The following is a 23,261-nucleotide window of genomic DNA, read 5'->3' as shown; positions in this document are numbered from 1 at the left end:
AAACCTCTGTAACTTACTGTCAATTACGTAACTTTACGTCAAGTAAATAATGTCATTTGCAGGGCACTAACTTGTAGAAGATCATATGAACTGTTGCATGTGCATTTTTATGGCATATCGTTGTATAAGGATACATTGAATTATATAGACCTACAACCAATCAGAGTGACGAAACGTAGCGCTCAGAAATGGACAAGTGTATCAGACTGCAGCCTGCAGAGATAAGCTGTAACGGTGTAGCATCAATGTCTGTGAACGAGTTTTTGACTTCAGAATGTGAAAGTAGTAGCCTACTTCAACAAAAAAATTCCATATGAGCGGCAGCCATCTTGGTTGTTTTCATTAGTGCCTTACCAACACTTTCTTTTATTAACCCTCTGACACTTGGAGCGACATCAGTTTTCTTGTGTTGCTTTTGGACACCTTTCGCAAGTATTTAAACCTCTGAAACCTTTTCTTTCAAAAACATGGGAAAAGAGACAATGAGCAACTTGATGAGTAAGTTGCAAACAAATATATAGATTAAGAAAAAATTAAAAATAAATAAATAAATAAATACTGAACTAGGGAAAAAAGCCAGGTGAAAGTTATATTAATAGTTAATATTATTACATATTTAAAATTTGAATTTTTTTTAAACTAATTTTCTTGTTTTTGATTTTCTCTTTTTACTAATTTCTTGCAATTTTTTGGGGTCATTTCTTCTTTCATTGCTTATTGCCCTCTTCCCATGTTTCTGAAAGAAATCAAACCAATTTACTCAGGTTTCAAAGGGTTAAGCTACATCTCTGCTCGCCATAGTGTCAGCGTGAGAGTACGCAAGCCAAAAATGGCGTCATCATGTATTTTACACTAAATGCAAAGGCTCCACCAGTTGTCAGCCATCATATCAAAGATGCTCCATATTAGATAAATGGTTGTAATTGGTGAGGAGGGAGACAAGACGTGTCTGCCAGAGCAAATAAAACACGAGCTCACAGATTCCTCTGGTTCCCAGGCTAAGTCTGTATGCTAAGCTAGGCTGGTATCAATCTGGTATTAATCTTTTTATCTAATGCATAAAAGTCTAGTACAAAGTAATTCTCTATGTTTATGTCTCTCTTTGTAAAGCCCTCCAAAACTACAGTGTTCATTTTTTTTTCCCCAAAGAAAAGCTATTATTTTGAAGATTACATTTTACTTGCATGAAAATCTCCAAAACTGGAGTTGTATTGCTGAAAACGCTGACTACCTCCCACATCACTCACTGAACAGACCATTGTGCTTTGAAAGAATTCCGACTACACTGAAAGGTTTGATTCATCTTATGAATTATTGAACACAAAGTGATGTAACCAGAAATCTGATCTTATACTTTCTAAGAAACTCAGCCAACCCAGGAGAACACAAAGAAAGGAGACATCAGACTCAAGCCCAGTCCAGTGTGTTCTCAAGCAAGCTGAGAACACAAACCTTTTGGTTTATTCACAAGTTGCAGCTTCAAGACTGTACTTTTGCAAAAGTAATGCATACTAAAGTTTTACTATCAAAAACAGACATGTACAGAAAACATCAGAGAGATGTCGAGACATACATACATTCATCTTGTGCGATTTCACCCAGACACATTTAGAGGCCATGGACAGGAGGTCAAGCAGGCCATGTAGTGACTGATGTTAGCGCAAATATCTGAAAATATTAGGAGCACTTGGAAAAGCTTTTTTAGGACATTAAGATATTTAAAGTTAGATGAGCATGGATTTTTTTCAACTCACTTTAACAGGAGAGGACATACAAGAAGCTTTTCACTTTGCCAGGTGAGATAAATCAAGTGCTCCTCAAAATACTTAAAATATTTGGGATCAGTATCCAATACATTACACACAAACCTATGAGTTTTTGCAGTTTTAGTTGACAAAGTGACATAAACTCTGTGTGAATTGTTGATGAAGATGGTACATTTTGACATGGGCACAAATCTTAAGAAAAAAAAAGCACATTTTTGAAGCAATGATGAGACACAGATGATATACATTATTTGTTTAGACTCTCAAATTACACTTTTAACACAGATTAAACAAGACTGACAAGAAAACAACAAAATTAGGAAGCATAGTTTTTCTTACTCTCTTTGTGGAAGTGCTCTAGAAGGATGCTAGAGGTAGTTACACTCCTTCAAAAGATCAGTGGTTGAATTCTGAAAGGTCAAGATATCAGTGGGCATCAGTAATCCCCCATCCTACTGTTTTTGCATAGCTGGATAACAAAAGATCAAAAAGATGCCACTTCTACATCTACACTGTTGTTATTTTGTTATGGTTACTGAACAAACTGGAGACATTGAAATTACAAGCCACTTTACAGCTTACAGGAAGTTTGTCAGCATGATCAACGTTATCATGAGTTTGGAGTGCTACAAAATGTCAAAAATGATACCATCAAGCTGCAGCAGCAGCTTAAACCCATCCTAATCTTTAAGGATTCAATACTTGACACCAAGACAAATGCCACTGTGTTCACATCTTCACTGGGTCATAGCTTATAACCTGTGCTGTTTGCTATGGAAGCCGAGAAGGGTCGTGCTTGCAGTTATTTTTTTGATGCTGTCATCTCGAAATCACAAGTTAAATACGTTTTCATCATCACAAGATAACGAAACGATAAAAAAATAAAAAGTTTTCCAGTGATTACAGGTTAATTAATATATGTTGATTCTTGGGAAAACAAAAGGCCAGTTTCTCGAGATAACAAGCTAATTTATCATCAAGATCAGGGGATAATTATGGCAAGCTTGAAAATGAGTGTTTGGTTCATTTGATCACGCCTGACTTCAGCCTTCAAGATCACTGTCGTGACTGTCAGGGAGGATTGTCCTTAAATGACAGGGAGCGTTATCTTTAACAGAGAGACAGAATGCAGTTTCTGCCGGTGTAGATAATGGAATAATTTACTAGTGATCTTTAGAGAAAGACATTTTTTTTGACACATTTTTTTTTTAAATGAAAGCATGGCCATTTTTGGCTTCCGTAGTTTCCTGATTCACACTTCTCCTCTGAAATCATCTCTGTGATAATCCAAGCATATGGAAAAAATGTATCCTTTTTTATATATATATATTTAAAAAGCACAAAAAAAACATGAGTCAGCCAGGATTGCAGGAGCTAAGGCTAAGTGTGTTGGTTGTCGGTGTGGAAAAAAGTCAATTCTAACCCACAATGATTTAAAAACCTGGAATATGGTGGAGGTTTACATTTAATAGCTTCGTAATTTAATGCAAAAACATGAGGGCAGCAGGCACCACCTCATTTAACTCTCAGCGAGAAAGCTAATAAGCTTATTTCCCAAAATGTCTTAATGCCTTATTGAATGCTTTAATTAGACTAACTTAATGTGTAGGATTTCTGGGAACCAGATTACATAATAGATTAGTATTAACTGGTGTTATATGTCAATAATAATACTAATCACTTTTCCAACACAAACCCCTCTGCCATAGTCCAGGTTCTTAAAGACATTATCTTAAGATGTTATTTAGGGAACCCAAAGTTGTTGCACAAAACGCTAGCATACAGTAGTCACTATTGCAGTTTATACATCAAAGTGAAAATGGAAGAAGTCCAACTTAAGGCACTAGAACTGCTGTCACAGATGAATAATAATTCATAGATATCAGTTTTAAGACAAAACCCATTTTGGTGTCATGCTTCAACTTTTGTGATGGGAAAAAAAGGAAAAACACCGGCTGCTCATGTGACGGTCTGTACAGTCAGGACATCAAGAAGCTTCACTGTCAACGATGAACTCGTTCATTGAGGGAGTTTAAATATTTTTTTCTTACTTATACTCATGCTTACAAATTGTAAAAATAAAATAGCATATGTGACTTTCTTTTCGGTGGCTTTTCCCTTTACCTCTACCTCTTCACATCTATCAGGAAATACATGCGTCTCTGAATTTGAAATATCTCTGTGATATGCTTTTATACTGGAGGTGTGGTTATATCTGACTAATGGCTTTTCCATTTCCTGCCCAGTTTGAGCAACATAGCTTTTCAGTGGGCATCAGCTACAATATTAGCAAACATTACAAAGGTTATTGTTTTATACATTTTGGAGAGATAGCTGAAACCAGTTAATCTTATTTTCTCAGCACTTGTTCAATAGTACATGCCTCTTTAGACAGAAATCTTCTAATATAATTTAACACTTGGATCATTACACAATGGATTATATAGTTTATATAGTACTTTCTATAGTACTGCTGTTACATTCTGTGTCATATTGCAACCACCTGACAATAAAGTATCACCAAATTATTGTGGGGAAAATATTAAAAGATTGTGGTATTCACTTTTTCAATATTATAGCATTACACGGCTTTAACCTTCAACAGAAAATAATAAATGTGGATGACACTCCCTGTACTATTACAGGTGAAATACAGACAAAATAAACACACGACTAAGGTGAAGAAAATAATAAAATACAAAGAACGCGACTGACATAGAAACATGTAAAATCAAACACGCGTATATAAAATAAAAACATTTTAAAGGCAAAGCTCAACAATCTCTTGCATTTTCCAGAGATTTAGCTCTTGCCATGTAAAAACAGTTATGTCACAGACATCAGCAAGGCCTCAATACTTTTCTAACAACACCATTTTCTCAGAAATATATTTGTGGGAATTCTCCAAATCAATATATACAAATTTTCTTTCCGTGAAAATCATTTTCTGAACCAAAATTTGCAAAAGAAGGGAGATTAACCTTAAAATGGGCCTAGTATGCACTACCTAATGTGAAATTGTTTCACACCATGTTATTCTGTGGACAGAAGGCACCAGCCTTTAGCATACATCAATCAAACCCATATGAAAGGAGATCTGTAGCAGTAGCGTTGGACTACTAGACAGTGCAGACAGGCTTTCATTTAGGGACTGTTTACTGATTAAGTCATTAGAGGATTTGAGTTTATTCTGTGGTAATAAAAATAGTTAAGTATTCTGACACTAGCAATAGTGGAAATGCACATCCTGAGGCCTGTCTGCTCTGTTTCTTTCCCTTACTTAAAGTGGAAGTGCAACACAAGTCTGAATAAATACTGAATAAATATACTTAGGACATAATGGTATCAGAAATCCAGGTATTGCTTGCCAGGCTCTCTTAAAGCCTGTAATTATTACAAGTACCTCTGCTATAGAGAGGCTGCTGACAGAGGGGGAATCCAAATATGTTAAAGTCAACATAGCTCAGATTGACACAGGCCAATACAAATACTACACTGATTTGGGTCACCGGCGTTCTAAAAATATGTGGTCTGGAAGAGAATCTGCCCTCAACTCCAATTTCTAGAGTTTGTCCTGGCTAGTTTTCAGTGGCAGCTATGTTGGCCCCAACTCTTTACCCCCTGCTGATTGTGTAAATAGTTGTATAACAGTAATAATACCCTACAACATTACAGAATATTATTACTGACGTTTGGGTCAAGGGTTAAGTTTAAACAAAAAGCCTTTGGAAAGTGAGCAGCTCAGCATCTCTTTCTGTAAAATGTAAACAATGTCACGGCATGCATAAATAACGACAAAATAAATAGTGAAAAAAAAAATTCCAACAAATAAAAAACATGGATGAATGAAACACAAGAACAAGCAATGAAAAAGTTCAGTCCATTGTTATTCATGCACCATGATGTAGTGTCAGACAGGGACAGCAATGAAGGAAGCAAGGAGGACAGGAAGACAGAAGAGCAGCCAAAAAAATGATTGTTATTGAAGTTATAATAAAGGTGGCAGAATAGTAAACATATAGGTTTATCTGTTTCTGTCTACATTTAGTAATGGGCATACAAATTAATCATATCTAATCAGTATTATTATTATTATTATTATTACTATTCACTCAACAGTAGTGAGTGCAACCACACAAAAGGCAAATTGTTTGGTCTCTTGCAGAATTTCTATGTACATTTAGAGACATACAGCAAGTGGACACTGATTGGTTGAATCAATGGTACTTGCCATAAATGAATTTGTATGTCTGATCTGGGGAAATTGTTCTGTCTTTGTTTTAAAGCTATGTTCAGACAGGCAGCTCAGCCTGTTTTTGGGAAAAATCACTCATATCAGACTGCAAAGTTTGTTTTCACAAACAAAATGTATGCAAGAGGAAGAACAAAGAACTATAAACATGGAGGAGGGCCAGAAAGGCAACAGTGGAACCTGGACATTTGAAGACATAACAGCACAAAAGCTTGTTGCTGTACACCTGGAAATGTTAGACAAAAACATGTAGCTTCTTAGCATGTGCGCATTAGTATTGTTACAGTGACATCCAATGTTATAACAGAAGGTGATGTAATGTACCAAATCTAGTCACATGTGACTTGTAATGACAGTCATCATAAGAAATCAGATGTCCCTTCTGTCTGAACATAGCTTCAATCTGCAGGTCTGCACGGCTGGTTTTCTGTATGGTGTGAAGAGAATGTTATGAACAAAGATATCTATGTATTCAGCTCACTCTCATCTTTGTTGCTGCTTTTTTTAGTCAAAGTTTGCTGTAGATGTGCAGATGAGTCCATCACTGTTTTGTGAATGGGGTGGGGCTACAACAAAGAAGGTGCAACAACATCAATGTCAGTTCTTTGTGCATCAAAAGTAAGAACAACAGGTCAACTGCTGCTTTGGAGGAGGATGTGTGTGTGTGTGTATGGGGGGCAGGTGGTTACTGCATTTTCCAGGCAGGTGGAGAAGATGTCACCGGTGCCTGTTGTGGGCCATGAGGAGCAGCACCTTGCGGATGCCGCTGAGGCGATCTTTCAGAGAGGTGAGGGCCAGAAACGGCAGCTGGGCTCGGCCTTCTAATGGAAGAACAGCTAGCAGCCACCAGCACCATGAGGGACCGTTAGGACTGTCCTGAAGGAGGAGGAGACACAATGAGAGGGTGTTAAAGATTAAATAAAGTAAAAAGAAAATTACAGTAAATTTCAAATTGGCTTTTATTATGAAACCTGAGGCCATCTGACTATGTGTGACGCTAACTTTGCTGAGAGACATCTGTCTTTGATTATCTCATCAGTCCTGCAATGTTTGAACAATTTCAGTCTGGTTTTTACTCCTTTTGCAGTACGGAGACAACCTTTGTGAAAATGATGATGGCAGCTGAGTCTAGGCTTTTAACCATACTCATCTTTTTTGATCAGAGTGTAGCTTTCAATACCATCTCACATAACATCTTAGAGAGATTATCTCCCACTGGAATCATTGGCACCTGTTTTGCCTGGTTTAGATCCTATCTCTCTGACCACACTCACTTTGTCCAACTTAAAAGTTCCAGATCAAACTTTTCCAGTTACTAGCGGAGTTCCTCAAAGCTCTGTTTTGGGTCCCGTTCTCTTTATTATTTACCTTCTACGTCTTGGTCATATGTTTAGGATACTTGGCACACTCAATTTCACTGCTTCATGGACAACGCCCAGCTCTGTCTATCCACCAAGCCTATTTCCACTCCACCCCCCACTTCCCTATGTCCAGAAGTCCAGGCAGTGGAAATACAATGCAATTTTGACTATTCAAAGGGAAAGTGACATTGCTATACCAACCACTGGCCATCTTACAGTGCATCACTTCAGTGTTCCTACTGGCAGTGCAAATGCAAACAGGAAAAAAAAGCCCTTAAATAGGCCTATGTAGTTCTTGGGGAGCTCCTTTAAGGGAGTTCCCAGAACGGTCTATGGTTAGTCGGACAGCATACTTTCCTCTACATCCCACCAATCATCTTGCTCATCGGTTTTAGCCAACAGCACCGTAACTCCAATTCACAACTTGATTACATCCCGTCACTTGGTAAATTGTGTCTGTGTACCTGAAGTGCAGAGTCTTTCTGAGGCATCGGTCCAAAGTGTCCTTCAATGCGTTCCTTCTGTTCTGTCTTTAAGGAGTTGACCCATACCAGAGCCTGGTCGTACACTATGTCATGCAGAGACTGCAGCTCACGCTCTTCCAGACCCTCCACCTACACACATACACACACATACATGTTTGAATATAATAAATGCTGGTAATTTCTCTATAAAGCCATCACTTCTCCATCCCATCAACCCTCTAGCTACTCCTCATCTGTCCACTCCCTCATACCTTAACATCCTCCAGGTACTCTATATCAGCTGTGTTGTATCCATCCCTCTCACTGTGCTGAATGACTTTAAACCTCCGTCTGCCGATGGTGTCCACAACTGAACGGCCATCTGAAAAGAACTTCACATCACGGATCTCCAACAGGCACCCGTAGTCTGCAAACCTAGAAACACAAAAAGGAGAGGCCGCGATGTTACACTTCTTGGATCCATACTCTTACACTCCTGTATTTAACACATGACCAAGCACACACAGGTACTGTCCAAGTACTGACCCCTTAAGGTTATCTCCCAGACACATGCCAAAGCAGTTGGTTCCCGTCTCCATGCATCGGCGAATCATCAGTCTGTAGCACGGCTCGAAGATATGGAGAGGGCACGGCACAGTGGGGAAGGCCATGGTGCACACAAATATAGGCACATTCTTGTTAAGACTGAGGAGAGAAAGGAATAAAGGAGCATGTGTTTAATGTGGGGCACAGCAGTGTCATGATACAAGGAAGTGTAATATTTATATTCTGTTTTCATGGTCAAGAATTCAATCTCAATTTCGGACGCCAAAATGAGTGAAAGGTCCTTAAAATGTTCATAAAACAGAAATTTTAACATCTATAATTACCTCACTATTGTGCAAATTTAATCTGCACCATTACTCACGACTAACCTTTAGACCAAAGACCAAAAAACCCCAGAAAAAAACAACACTGGCTTCTGTGACAGTGAATAAGTTTTGCACCAGTTTAAGAGAAGTTATTTACTGGAGTTTGCTCTCGGCTCAAGGAGAGTGATACTTGATGCCTGAGATGACGCACGCTAAGAGGTCAGTGTGTCAAACACGTGTGTTATCTACTCTAGGTCAGTGGGTCAAACAACAGGACATTCACATAATGTGTTATGTCAGTCACACATTCTTTAACATAAACTATAATCTGTGAGAGGAAAGGATTTGACAAGAGCAGAGAGAAGAGAACAAATAGAGCATAACGAACAAGTGAAACCTGATTGTAAGACAGAGGAGAGGAGCAGAGGAGGGCACAAACATACTTGGAGAGCTCAGCCATCTCATCCTGGTGGATTTTCTGTCTTTCCATGAGCTCAGAGGGAAGATACTTCGATATCAGCTTCTCCATTATCACTGTCTTACAGTACTGCCTCTGGACCAGGTACTAGAGAGAGACACAGACATGTCCTATGTTAGAAATGTGTTTATAATGAAAGAAACATAGAGTGAGTTTTCAATGCCATCCATGTTGAGGCTTGCTCTATATTTCGCCCCCTAAGATCACCTTGTTCTGTGTGTGACACCCTGATTGTGACCTTACTGAGACATCGGGTATCATTTGTGATGTAACAGATCCAAATTAAACAACAGTTTGTGGGTCAATGTCATTTCAAAATTCAGCATTTCCACTATCAGTTACGTTCATTCAGTCATGGCAGGCCACCAACTCCACATTTAGATCAACAGCAATCCCTGGCATCATGTTTCCTTACATAAAAATGACCCCAGTGACTTACACAGTTAGATATACAGATTTTAAATATGGGAAAAAGAGAGCGCTGGTATCTGCTCGGTACACTGTATTGGCAAATATTCTTAAGTGTGGTGTCGGAGGAGAAAAAGTTGGATCGGGGAAATAATTACTGGTTTCAGTTTAGATTACGCTCAATGGCACCTTGTGGACCAGTGTATGTTATAATCCTATGAGAGAGTATCACAGGGCATACCTCAGACAGCTCCTCTTTACAGAGTGGACACCTCGGGTTGTGGTCCAGACATCTCTCCAGACACCGAAGACAGAAGGTGTGACCGCACGGTGTCGTCACTGGCTCATAGAAAAGTCTGGGTGGGAAATATATAAAAATACAACAGCTCAAAGTCATAAGACATAAGCGTGTGAGACTGCAACCATAACAATTTTTTTCATTAGCCATTAGAGGGTAAGTTGGGTATTATTCAACCTGGACCCCATTTCCCCATGTTTTTGTGTCTTAATGACTAATAGAGACATTCATTTTTGAAACTGATCCACCATTATGCAAGGCTGCTGCAACCGGCAGCTGCAAAACAGGCTGCAGTGTAACCACTTGGGGCATTTGTGCACCGTCCAATTATGCCCACTAAAAGTGCTTGTTTTTACAATTGACAGGCTGAGATTGTTGTTATACCTGTTTGGCAATATCATGGAAGGGACCCCTCCCTTGACCTCTTTGTCCAAAATTAAAATCCTTATTGTTTAATCAGAAACAGCCTCAAAATTGCCATCGCCAAACCCACCAGACTCCATATAAATTAACAATAGTTATAGCCTGTATAGAGCCAGCATGTTTTCATCTGTAAGTGGGTGAATTAATGGTTTACTTCAACCAAACCAGAGTTGGTGATTGTTGAAACAGTGTCGGGTCAACTCTGTCAAGGTTGGATGAAGTGTGTTTTATGATCATAGGTGATGACTAATGAATGCTGTTTCTTTAAATGGAGTTTTTTGCCATAGCAATTTTAGGTTTGTTTCAGGTTAAATAAAAAAGATGTTACTCTTTAACACAGAGGAGTATCTCTGTAGGGATCCTTTCCATAATGTTATCAGACAATGCTACGAAAAATCTGAGCCTGTCAGTGGAAAAAATAAGCACTTTTAGTGGGCGTAAATTGACAGTGCACAATTGCCCATTAACATTACTATATGTTGCATGTTTCACAGCTGCCTCACTTAATACTGGACCAATATTCAAAACTGTTGTCTCCTTTAGTCATTTAGACACAAAAAATTGGAACATAGAGTCCAGGTTTAAAATATCGAGGCCCCCCTTTAATCTTTCCATTATTTTTTAGATTAATCAATAAATCATTTTGTCTACCAAAAAAGAAAGTGAAATAAATATAAATATGAGGTTGTCTGTTAGTGTGAATATCAGCAGTTTGGTCCCACATTAGCTAAGACAAAGACTTTTTTATTCCTTTCTTAAAGGCTGTATGGCAGTATAATGATGTAGTAAAAGCTGCTGCATGTCACACATTTCGTCACAGGCTACATAACTGTCAGCGAAAATTTAGCACACGTTATACAACTGATAACTTAATTGCATGCTGTGTGACTTTCAATAAAGGTTAAGCCTGAATCAAGCTATAAAGCAAAGCTCACCTCATACAAAGAGAACACTCCAGATCTGTGGGGTCCAAGACGTCACCAACTGCAGAGCTCGATGGATTAGTCGCCTCTGCTGGATCTGAATGGAGAGATTATCAAATCTAAATAGTAAAACACAAATTCTGCTAATGGAGGGGGTGTGTATGTGTTGCTCGGCTAGGTGCATGTGTGTGAACAAACTCTGAAAGCTCACCAGATTTGGCTCTCTTGTGATCGCTGCTACTCTCCTGTCCTCCCTCCTCCACCTCCTCCTCCATGCTCCACCGTTTCCTTTTGAGGAGAAAACGGTGATCCAGTCTCCTGACCTCAGGCTTTCCCTGACCTTTGACCTCACTGCCCTCTGGAGCAGGAGGAGCGGGCGCAAGACTGGACGCTGATGACAACAAGTTGGTGCTAAAGATCTGAAAGAAAATGAAACCTTAATGTCATGCTTATTTTCTAACTGCTGACTGCCAGATGTGGAGCATCTCTTACCTGGGAGGGAGTGTTAATGCTGCTCTTGATGTGTGCTCTGGAAGACAGTGTGTTGGAGCAGTCTGAGATGTGCTCAGGAACCTGATCTGTAACTGGAGCCAGGAGATCACTGAGAAGCTGAAAGAAGACAACATACAATAATGTGATTATTGTATATGCATTCATGATAGTATAACAATCCCCCAATGCTAATGCAGTGTGTCATGTTTTCTTTGAAATAAGCCGGACACAACTGGACAAAACCAAGAAATGAAAAATTGCTTAATGCAGTTGTAGACTGTGAGACCTCTTCTATGTATTTAAAGGTTCTGTATGAAACTTTGAGCAAATCCTTATTATTAGTGACACTACTCTCTAAGGCCGTGAAGTGAACTGCATCCTGGTGTTTGAGAAAACACCTGGGAAAAGTTGCTTTGCTTTTATTCGCCAATAGTTTTAAGCTGTTAACTATGTAGTAAAACTTCATGATGTTAATAGCAAATAATAAGAAATGTAAACTTGAGATATATGACGATAGGGTCTTTTGAGGGGTGACAGCTGGGATAAGCATATTGTAAAATTAAACTTTGATGTTGTATTTACCTTGTGGGCCTCAGTCTTGGCCAGTCTACAGTCAGGCTCCAGAGACAGACAGACCAGATACTCCCTAAGAGCTTCCTCTGTCCTGCCCAGTGACACCAGGGCCTGGGCCTTACGAACATGACCCTGTAGGCAGGAGGAAGACATACCACTTAGCTTTTTACATTTTATGAACATAAACTTATTATTGCATATATTTCTATAATGCAGAATATGTTGTCTGCTATACCTTGGACCAGTGAGGCATAAGTCTGCAGGCCATCTCAGCATCTCTCAGAGCCTTTTCATAGCGTCTCAAACTTGAGTGGATCTGGGAGCGATTACTGAACAGTATGTGGTCCATGGGTGCTGAAGAGGAGAGGAGGGACAGTTAAATAAATCAGTCGGTCAGGTAGTTGTTACTTACAACCATAGTTAGATTGTTAGTGTTACAAGACAACAGGGCAACAGTCTAAAGGCCAAAGATATTCCATTTACAATGATGTTAACCAGAGAAAAGTAGCAGATTGTCACATTTGAGCAGCTGAAATCAGTGCATTTTTGGTTTAATGATCCCTATACTGTGGCAACTGTTTCACAATACACTGCAGAATAAAAAAAAAAAAAAAAAAAAGCAAGGCCACCACCTGTTTATTTTCTTATGTCTTGAAAAGCTGAATTTACTGGTGATATAAGGTTTCAAGTTACATGACAGAAGGACTGTTTAAAATGGATCAGTTTTCCACATTATAAAACACGTTCTGAAAAAAAAAAAAAAAAAAAGCGTGCTGCCTTACAAAACCAGTGCAGCACTATCAAGGTCACCCACATTCCAGGTTTCATAACGATGAAAACTTATGCAAATGTCGCAGTTAGCCCTATGGGAATCAGAGGGGAAATATATCTCTGGCTTTAGTACAGGCACAGGTAGTAAATCACTCCATGAAATAAACACAGAAATAGAGGTGCAGGAGAGCAGAAGGGATTCTTTCACAGGACAATTTAAAAGATTTTAGGTGACCTACAGGTTGTAGATGTAAATGCACGTGCAGTATCAGGTATATCATGCACAATACTTGCAATAAAAGATGGATATAATGCATGCTTAGCACAATTTCTGAATGATACTCATTTTCAAGAGTAATTACTGCTTCGTTGCACACACACATGCATGTGTACACACACACACACACACACACACACACACACACACACACACACTTGAGCTAATTATAACACTGTGATCACTGTACTGACTTGCATTCATTCCCCGCAGGCTTACCCGAACCTTAACCATAACTACCACATGGCAAACACAACCCTCAGCCTTGGATTAATCCTGATCCAACTCTAAATTTAACACTAAAACTATGTCTTAACCCCACAACAAGAGGTTAACCCAGTTAGTAGGTGAATCCCCACAATTTGAGGGTGCAAGCAGATATTTTTCCCCCACAGTGGGATGAATGTACAGCACACAAACACACACAAACTGCCCAGTACAAACACTATGCAGGTGATTCGACCTTATTTAAGGGCATTAAAAATATTTCCAGAAAATATATTGATAAACAGGGTAAAGCACATAACAGTTTCTGTAGGTACAGCAGCTTCCACTTTCCTTGCCTTCCTGAGATTCAGCTCACAAACTGATTTGCACAAATTCTTTAGTTAAGCAAGTGTTCCAGTAGAAAATGCATGCTTTAGCTAATAACCAAAAATGAGTCAGAGTGATAGAGTTAATGGGGCAGCCTTTAACCCCTCCCCCAGGACCAAAGATCAACATCCTGCAGGTCATTTCTGCAAGTCATTGCGGTTTGAAGCCAGTCCCACCAAAATATGAGCGTTATGTCATTCTTTGTTAAGCATTATTTATCACATCACCCTCGCTTAACATTCTGAATGAATCACATTGAGTAACATCCTGGAGCATGCTATAGGTCCCTGGAAACAGCCCAGGACAACCCCATGCTATTACTGTGGGAGCCACCCAGCTCAGCAACAGTCAGCTGCCTGCGCAGTTCCACTGCATCGGCTGGGAGATAAATGCTCTGCTGGTGGGGACCCAGTGCATAGAGATGTCTATCTCCTATGTCAGCTGTCGACAAATCGGCCAGGGGAAACTCTGGTATACTTATCAGAGGATTCAACTGTCAGTGAAACCAGTAACTTTAAACTTACACAACCAGTGCTGCTGCAGAACAACACAGTGAAGTCAAATGAGGTTAGGTCATGTATCCCAGTCATATAAGACCTCCGTGTTAGAGATTCTCCATTTCAGCAGTTGACAAAGTGCCTCAGAGTCTGTTACACAGTCTAATTTAACCAAACTAAATTAACTAAACTAAAACTAACTAAAACTAAATTTACGTCACTTTACCAACTTTGCATAGTACATCTCATCTCTTACATGATTCATATATGAATCCCTATGAAGTAGCCCTTATTCCAGAGCACAGATCCTAACTGTAAATCTGTGCATACTATCAGTTATTTTACTACAGATAATCCCTGTCTGCAGGTCACAGTTCATCTGTTTGATCACCACACCACCTCTGCCTATTATAAACCTCTGGTTTCATGCTATGAGCAGAAGCGTCCCTAGTGGTGACCTGCAATAGTACCCTTGACCCACATTTGCCTGCATCATTGTTTGACGTTATACAATGAGGGAGCTGAGGGGGGCGGGTTACGTGCTTACGCAATGTTTGGTCCACTAGCCCAGCCTACATAACCGTGTTATCCAACACATGGCCCTGTGACTCTCAGATGCCAGTAGAGGCAGCTAGCTGCCGGGAAGTGTGTCTCACAGTATATAACACACTTATGAAACGAAGTCATATGTACTAACTGCGATATATTATTTATGTACGGCTTCATGATAAGTCACCTGACATGTTAGTATGTAGCATAAACCTTATTATACTGAAGAATAACAACAGCAAACATGGAGTTTAAGAAGCACAAATATTTAGCCCAGTCACATACGCCGTAGAGACATGCTCACTGTATGTCAATGTGTTAAGTTGCTCTTACATATAACAGTGAAGTTGCTCTAACATATAACAGTAAAGCGTCCCACCTATCAGTATGGCTTGGTTGTATTTCTCCAGCGCTGCTTCCATCTTCTTCTCGGCGTACAGTGCGTTGCCCTCCCGCCTCAGCCGGCCTGCCTGGCTCCAGGTGGGGAACCACTTGGCCAGCAGGTTGCTGAGGACCACATTGACCCTGTAACTCTGGACGTCTGCTACCCTGGAGCTGTCCCTGCACTCCTTACACATCACCTGCCGCTCCTTCACCTCCCTCTCCAGACACTTCTTGCAGAAGCAGTGTCCGCACGGCAGGGTCACAGGCTCGAACAGAAAGCTCAGACATATCCGGCAGGAGAAGTCCTCGTACCCGAAACCTGTCGCACCAACTCCCGGGCATCGAGCCGCCACCGCAGCCTCTCCCTCCTCTCCTCTCCCCGGGCACCTGGTTTGACTGTCACCCAGGTCTTGCCTCCTGATACTACCCGCCAGGTACTCTATGAGGTTGGCCAGGTGAACAGGTCTCAGTCGCTCTTTCTCCGACGCTTGTCTGTAGACACTGAAAGCTTCCGCGAATTTGCCCCCGAAGGCGAGAGCGTCAGCCCGCTTCACCATCAGCTCCTGCCGGCTGCCTGGATCTCCGAGACCCGCTAGTTGGCACTCGTAGATATCCGCAGCTAGGTCGAAGTTTTTCGACTGGAAAGCCTCCGCTGCAAGCTGCAGCATACTCTCACTCTCCGTCCCCATGCCTAGCTGTATGCTCAAAGCGTGTCTCCTCACCTATGTGGTGCATATCAGGTCGATACCCCAGCTGCCATTCATGTTTGCATCCGTTGCTGGGAAGTACTGACCACACTGATGCACGTTCATGTCAGGAAGTACCCATATTATTCTCAATGGACCAGCGCATTAGAAAAAAAATGTTATGTAAAAGTTGTGTCATGTGATGCTGGCCAGCTGTTCTCATTGGACGACTTGAGAAAAACTGTTACAAAACAATCTGCCATGTAACAGTGTCGGGGGGCCGGAGCCAGTCTGACCTGCATGCGGCACTTAAGTAAACAGTGGCGGGTCAGTGTGGGAGCCCAGCTGGGGGACCATCAGGAACTTTATTAGAATCATATTTCAATAAGTTATTCCAAATGATAATAATTCATGTTCAATAATATTTTTTCAGTGAGTTTGCTGTCTTTGCTGGTCAGAGGGGACAGACCTATAGTAGTTTTATTTATGTACCAGAATCAGGTCATAGCCCTATGCACCAAAAAAGAGAGAGAGAGAGAGAGAGAAATACTCAAATGAAGTTTCTTGGGGTGTGATGTCAGGTCTGTTTGGTGGTCAGAAATTAAAGAGTTATAAAACACATCTGGGACACAGTAAATAACCCATGGGTGTGGGCTCTTAGAGGCATTCGCTCCCCATTTCTGTTCATATTATACAACAAATAGGGGAAATATGTGACCTACAATAAGTTGCTAGCATGACCTGTTATGTGACCTATTACGGCTCCTCACCTGTCATGTAAAAGGTAAAGCAGTTATGTGACTGTCAAAACTGCTTTATGTAAGTTGTTTTCTTTGTTCTTATACAATTAGAAAACCTGATTATAATCATTACTTCTTTTATAGATCAAGTAGAAGTTCCATTTACATATCTTTGGAAATGCTATATACTAAACGTTATGTTACACAGGCATCAGTTTGAGCACAATGTAAGCGTTGAGGACAGTTTACATGGGTTGCCCTGTGCAATACCCTTGAAGAAATGTGGGAATGTGAAGGCTTCTGCTCATGGGCACTTTGACAAATCTTTGGATGCAATAATACCATTCACTGTCAAACTGACATTTTGAATGTCAGACTTTCGTCTTGGACTTGGTCACATTTTACTTGCTCTTGTCTCAGTCTCAGACAAAGAGGACTTGGGATTTTAACTGTGGAGATATCACCAAACTGCTGTTAAGTTTATTTCATATCTGCAGTGTTATCATTTGTTTGCTCATAGGAAACAGAAAAATTACCACACAGAATATTCACCTCTGCAATGGCTTTTGATTATTCTATTAAAACGTTTCTCATGGTACACTTACCCATAGCCTACACACATAAATGCAGTTTGGAAATAAAATGGCTGAATGAAGAGGGATCTTTATTTGTTTTCTGTGGGTGTGTTTAGAGGCTCTTTCAGGTCAATTTCAGGAGTGCCTGTTGTTTGTGCGTTCCACATTTGATCATAAGTGTGTCATGCAGTGTGGGACTCGCGCTTGTCTGGTCTTGATCTTGACTTGGTCTCAACCCCTCGAAGTCTTGGTCTTGTCCCGGTCTCGATACACTCTGGTCTTGATCATGACCTGGTCTTGGTTAAGCTGGTCATGACTACAACACTGGGATATACCGTGCTGTCAATACTGTGCAGTGAATAAACATTTGAAGCACTCACTCACTCACTTCACCTTGATACCCACCAGTCTGCTGCTTCCACCCGTGAGACAGTTCAGACAGGCATGTAAACCTGACCAGCTCTTACACAAACTGTACATCTGAAGAGGGATCATTTATACTGATGTGGAAAACTTCAAGGAGCCTCAGTTGTCCTTACTTGAATATGTAAGTTTATTACAACACATATCTGATGACAGAAGCTTTTGGCACAGCACATGTGCATGGACAGAGATAGATATACCAAATACATAAAGTAATATTACTTTCACACAGCCTTATACACTTTATCGCAATTCTGTGTTGCCCTGTGTGTGGCCAGAATATAATCTACAAGGTCTTGGTTCTGTATCCAATATTCAGAGCAGTAATATAGCCGCAAACCACTATTTAACACATAGTGGAGTAATGGCAGTAAACTGTTGCATAAAAGTGTTACGACAAAAAATGTGACACATTGAGACTTTGGTTTAAGTAAGACTGTATCATATAAACCTAGGTGTCACATACAATACTAGCACTAATAATAGTAAAACCAAAATTTCCAGCGATGAATATTTTAAAAACTATCACTGGCTGTATTATAATATACTATATGTGTTTGTAGCATTATTTAAAGGAGCACTTCACCCAAAAAATAATCATTTGTATATCTGTTACTCACCCCGTGTTACGCTGAATTTGTGAAGAAGACTTTGTTTTTATCACATGCCTCCACAATGAACAAAGACACAAAGACAAAGACATTTTTTGATAACTGGAGTAAATGGGGGCCAGGTCTAGCAACAGCAAAACTAGAGCAAAACATCCTCTTACAAACTCTATCACACCTTGTGCAGTACAATCCCAGACTCATTTATACAGTCGTATGCTCTGTCCTTCCCAGAGACATGCATTTGTAGCTATTAAAGGATGAATGAAACATTCCTCATCTTGCAAATGAAAAGTTAAATTCATAAGCAGCAAACCACAACCTTTCTCAAAACAATACCCTCAGGCGTTTTGCCGCTACAGCCTTTAAACAGATATTAATATGTAACTGACATTACTTGTTGTACTGTTGCAGCATTTGCATTGAGCATTTGAATCAGTGGCATCCCCAAGGTGAGGCCATAGGGGACAATGGCCACCCTGATACAACTGCTGGCCCCCACACTGGCCCACCCTGGCAAAAATACTTGGAGGCTGACACTACTGTCTTAAAGAGGCTGTCTCCTTCTTTTTTTTAAGCTAGCATCAAGGTATCTTGTAAAACAACCTAAGGCATTATTTGGTGCCATGTTGGCATAGCCTATTGGGAGGGGGGGATAAATAATACTTCAGTTAGGCTAAATGTGGGTGAAGAAATTGACATAGTTTTCAACTGGACTATATACTTGAATAACATAATCGAATCCTGCAACTGAGTTATGGTTACGGGTTTTCGTTTTGGTGGGCCACATCCAGACTTTAAGTGGTCTCATCTGGCCACCCCCATAAAAAATTCTGGGTGAGTCATACCTGTAATTGCTACTTTTGGGCACAGTGGCTGCTATATAGCCAGTTACATGACTCTTAAAAAATGCTGGAAGTAGGTCAGAGTTTAATGACTCTGGTTAAGGGATTGTCCTCCAAATTGTTTGGATTCTAGACTACATGGTATTATAAGCATTACCTGAAGTAGTATATCCTGCAGCCTCAAAATAAAACCTGTTAGCTGTGTGTGTGTGTGTGTGTGTGTGTGTGTGTGTGTGTGTGTGTGTGTGTGTGTGAGCAGAGATTATAGGCTGGGCAGTCGATCAGTGTCCATGTCAGTAGTAGCAGTGCTGGTAATATAGGTCGGCCGGTCTAGCCTGTGAACTCAATCCCACACACAGACACAAACCCTAACTAGATACTCCGCTGTAGACAGACACAGACTGACACGTATGCAGAAACAGACAGACTGACATATATGCAAATGAGGACATTTGAGGAGTCTTATACAAGCATGCAAACACACACTGATCACACACACCAGTCAGACATACATGCATAACAATCAGAGACCTTTCTGTCCTCATACCTTGAAACCTTGTTATGTGTGTATCTAAATAGGCCAGCGTCTAGCTGGGTCCTCTAGCACAGACTGTCTGGACCTTGCAGACTAGGCCAGGACCAGCAGTTGTCCTCAAAGTCTCCTCACAGACTATAATACAAGAAAGAAGGATGGATATTCATGTGATGGATAACAGGCATGTACTTGTGCTTGTCTCAAACACCAGAGGTATCTTATTTCACAGAGAAAGAAAAATCGTATTTCAGGTCATTCCTTTGGGGAGGAATGCAGAAACAAACAGGAATGAGAGGCATGAAAGAATCAAGGTTACATGTGACAGGGGTCTTAAATCAGATTTGAGTTTGAGTTGTGAGTTTGAGCCACTGTATGTGTGTAAGATGTGTATCACCATGCAAATTACATTTTTGCCACTACATGGAACAGATGAGTTTTTTCTTATGGTTGTCAAAACAAGTAAAATCTGATTTGTGTTGGTTTCTGTTTGTGAGCGAGGCAGGATCAGGTCTGTTACTTATCACACAAAGAAGAGATGTTGTGTGTAAAATACTGCCTTTTTTATCTGTACTGAAATCATATTAGATGGTCATTATGGAGGGATGGAGGCTGATAGTCACTGCCTTATTACAGTGATGAATAATGTTAGCATTAAAAATTAAAGTATCTGTAGCTTTCACATCTAAATCCTTTACAAACATAATTTTTGTATTTTTTCTTCACTTTTTAATTAGCATTTTGTGTGTGTTTTAATGTTTAGTGAAAGATAATGCTTTTTCTAGGTATTTTACATATAACACATTTTAAATTGCATATAATTCAATTGATTTAAGCTCAATTTTAATTGAATTATATGGACCAACATTACTGTCTTTAAGAGGCTGTGGTGTGCTCATTTTTCAAGCTAGAGCAGATATCTTGGTATCTTTTGAAACTAGACAACCTAGGGCATTAATTGTTAGCAATCATGTCGGCATAGCTTGTTGGCAAGGAGAATAAGTCATGCTCCAAATTTAGGCTAAATTTTGGTGAGGGAATAACTGGCATGGCACCTTTCAAAGGGGTCCCTTGAAATCTCACCTCAAGATATTTGAATGAAAATAGGTTTTATGGGTATCCACAAGTCTCCCCTAAACTTGAGAAGACTCATTTTCTGTAATTTTTTGTTCCTTCCAATCAATTAAAGCTGAACACTCACCAGCCACTTCATTAGGTACACCTTGCTAGTACCAGGTTGGACCCCTTTTGCCTCCAGAACTGCCCTAATTCTTGGTGACATAGATTCAACAAGGTGCTGGAAACATTCCTCAGAGATCTTGGTCTATATTGACATGATAGCATCACACAGTTGCTGCAGATTTGTCGGCTGCACATCTATGATGAGAATCTCCCGTTCCACCACATCCCAAAGGTGCTCTATTGGACTGAGATCTGGTGACTGCGGAGGCCATTGGAGTACAGTGAACTCATTGTCATGTTCAAGAAACCAGTTTGAGATGATTTGAACTTTGTGAAAGGGTGCGTTATCCTGCTGGAAGTAGCCATCAGAAGATGGGTACACTGTGGTCATAAAGGGATGGACACGGTCAGCAACAATACTCAGGTAGGCTGTGGCATTTGAATGATAATCAGTTGGTGGTCAGGGGCCCAAAGTGTGGCAAGAAAATCTCCCCCACACCATTACACCACCACCAGCAGCCTGAACTGTTGATACAAGGCAGGATGGATCCATGCTTTCATGTTGTTTACACCAAATTCTGACCCTACCATCTGAATGTCGCAGCAGATATCGAGACTCATCAGACCAGGCAACATTTTTCCAATCCTCTATTGTCCAATTTTGGTGAGCCTGTGTGAACTGTAGCCTCAGTTTCTTGTTGTTAGCTGACAGGAGTGGCACCTGGTGTGGTCTTCTGCTGCTGTAGCCCATCTGCTTCAAGGTTCAACGTGTTGTTCATACAGAGATGGTCTTCTGCATACCTTGGTTGTAACGAGTGGTTGTTTGAGTTATTGTTTCCCTTCTGTCATCTTGAACCAGTCTGTCCATTCTCCTCTGACCTCTGGCATCAACAAGGCATACCAGAAAAAATCCCAGTAGATCAGCAGTTTCTGAAATCCTTAGACCAGCCCGTCTGGCACCAACAACCATACCATGTTCAAAGTCACCTTTCTTCCCCATTCCGATGCTTGGTTTGAACTTCATCAAGTCGTCTTGACCATGTCTACATGCCTAAATACATAATATATTGATATTATTTTTTTTCCCTCCTTTTTTATTTTGTTTTTTTTATTTTTTTCATTTTATTACTATTATTATTATTACCACTTATTTATTTATTTTTTCTTTAATTGTCTATATTTGTTTTTATATACACTTTTTTCTGGTATCGAATATTTCTTTTCCATATATGGCTAAATAATGTGTATATATATACTCATATAGTCGACTCCTGATTTTTTTTTGGAGAAAGACAACAGGGTTCCTACGCAAGTATGGAAAGTATGGAAAAGTATGGAAATAAATTTGATCAATTTCCAGGTATTAAAAAGTATGGAAAATTAAAAATAAAGTATGGAAAAATATTTATGTTTCCAGACTTTTACCACTGTTCTAAAATACTGTTTTCTAAAATAGAAAATTAGGTATTTCCAAAAATAATTTAATCAATCCGGATCGTGTTTTATGCCGGGCCAGGTACATTTTGTGTGAGAGCAAACGTCTCAGAAAACATACCGCCCCTTTTACCTGATTGACATGTGGTATGACCAGTCTGCTACATGCTGCACTATGTAGAGGAGAGGAGAGAGCTCTGTCTTACCTCTTCATAAACTAAAGTCATATTATTTTGCGTGACTGACGCTTCATATAATAACATAACAATATACTATTTATGGTGTTATGTCATCGTGTCATTTCTGTCTCTACACGGTCACGCGTTAACAATTCTCCTCTGCTCTCTGTATCGCGCACGGCGGAGTTCTGCCACACATTTTCCTGACCAAACCTGACCCCGAGCCCGGTGCAGTTTGTCAGCTGACAAAGTTATTGTTATGGACAGTGTGTAAATAACCAGCAACAAACGCACAGACAAACATGCTGCTGGCACAGCAGCGCAGCACGACACTCTTGGTGCTGAGCTTGTGTTGCGTTCAGGTGTTGTCACATAAATAACAACTTCAAGCATTTAAATAGGTCATAACACAAAACAGCAGCATGTCAAGTGACTTTTTACTTTTATTATATTCAATAAAATTTTATTTTCCTAAATCTTGAGACACCTCATATGTAAGCTAGACAGACATTTCACCTGCTCATACTGTGCACACATGTACTGTATGTACTTAGTCCTAAAGAGCCCTTCTGGTGCCAGTAGATACATAGAAACATCCCAGCAGGCTGTGCTTTGCAAGCATACAAAAAAGTTTCACGCATGTGAAAATTATTTTTCATGCGTGTGCTTCACCTC

General features: G+C 40.1%; 1 protein-coding gene across 1 annotated transcript; it reads right to left on the bottom strand.

The window, feature by feature from the left end:
- Window positions 1-1,412: 1,412 nt before the first annotated feature.
- LOC126388793 (LON peptidase N-terminal domain and RING finger protein 3-like) lies at window positions 1,413-16,211 on the bottom strand. Its single transcript, XM_050042070.1, has 12 exons — window positions 15,378-16,211; window positions 12,546-12,664; window positions 12,320-12,442; window positions 11,738-11,854; window positions 11,457-11,664; window positions 11,258-11,342; window positions 9,843-9,957; window positions 9,159-9,280; window positions 8,390-8,548; window positions 8,116-8,278; window positions 7,844-7,993; window positions 1,413-6,894 (listed from the first exon to the last, which is right to left on the bottom strand). Exons 1-12 carry the CDS (start codon window positions 16,069-16,071, stop codon window positions 6,736-6,738), a joined length of 2,214 nt encoding a protein of 737 aa, XP_049898027.1. The 5' UTR covers window positions 16,072-16,211; the 3' UTR covers window positions 1,413-6,735.
- Window positions 16,212-23,261: the final 7,050 nt, after the last annotated feature.

Source organism: Epinephelus moara, chromosome 4, assembly GCF_006386435.1.
Source record: "Epinephelus moara isolate mb chromosome 4, YSFRI_EMoa_1.0, whole genome shotgun sequence".
NCBI lineage: Eukaryota > Metazoa > Chordata > Actinopteri > Perciformes > Serranidae > Epinephelus > Epinephelus moara.
Note: the sequence above shows the minus strand (reverse complement) of the source record. Positions and strands in the feature narration are given on the sequence as shown.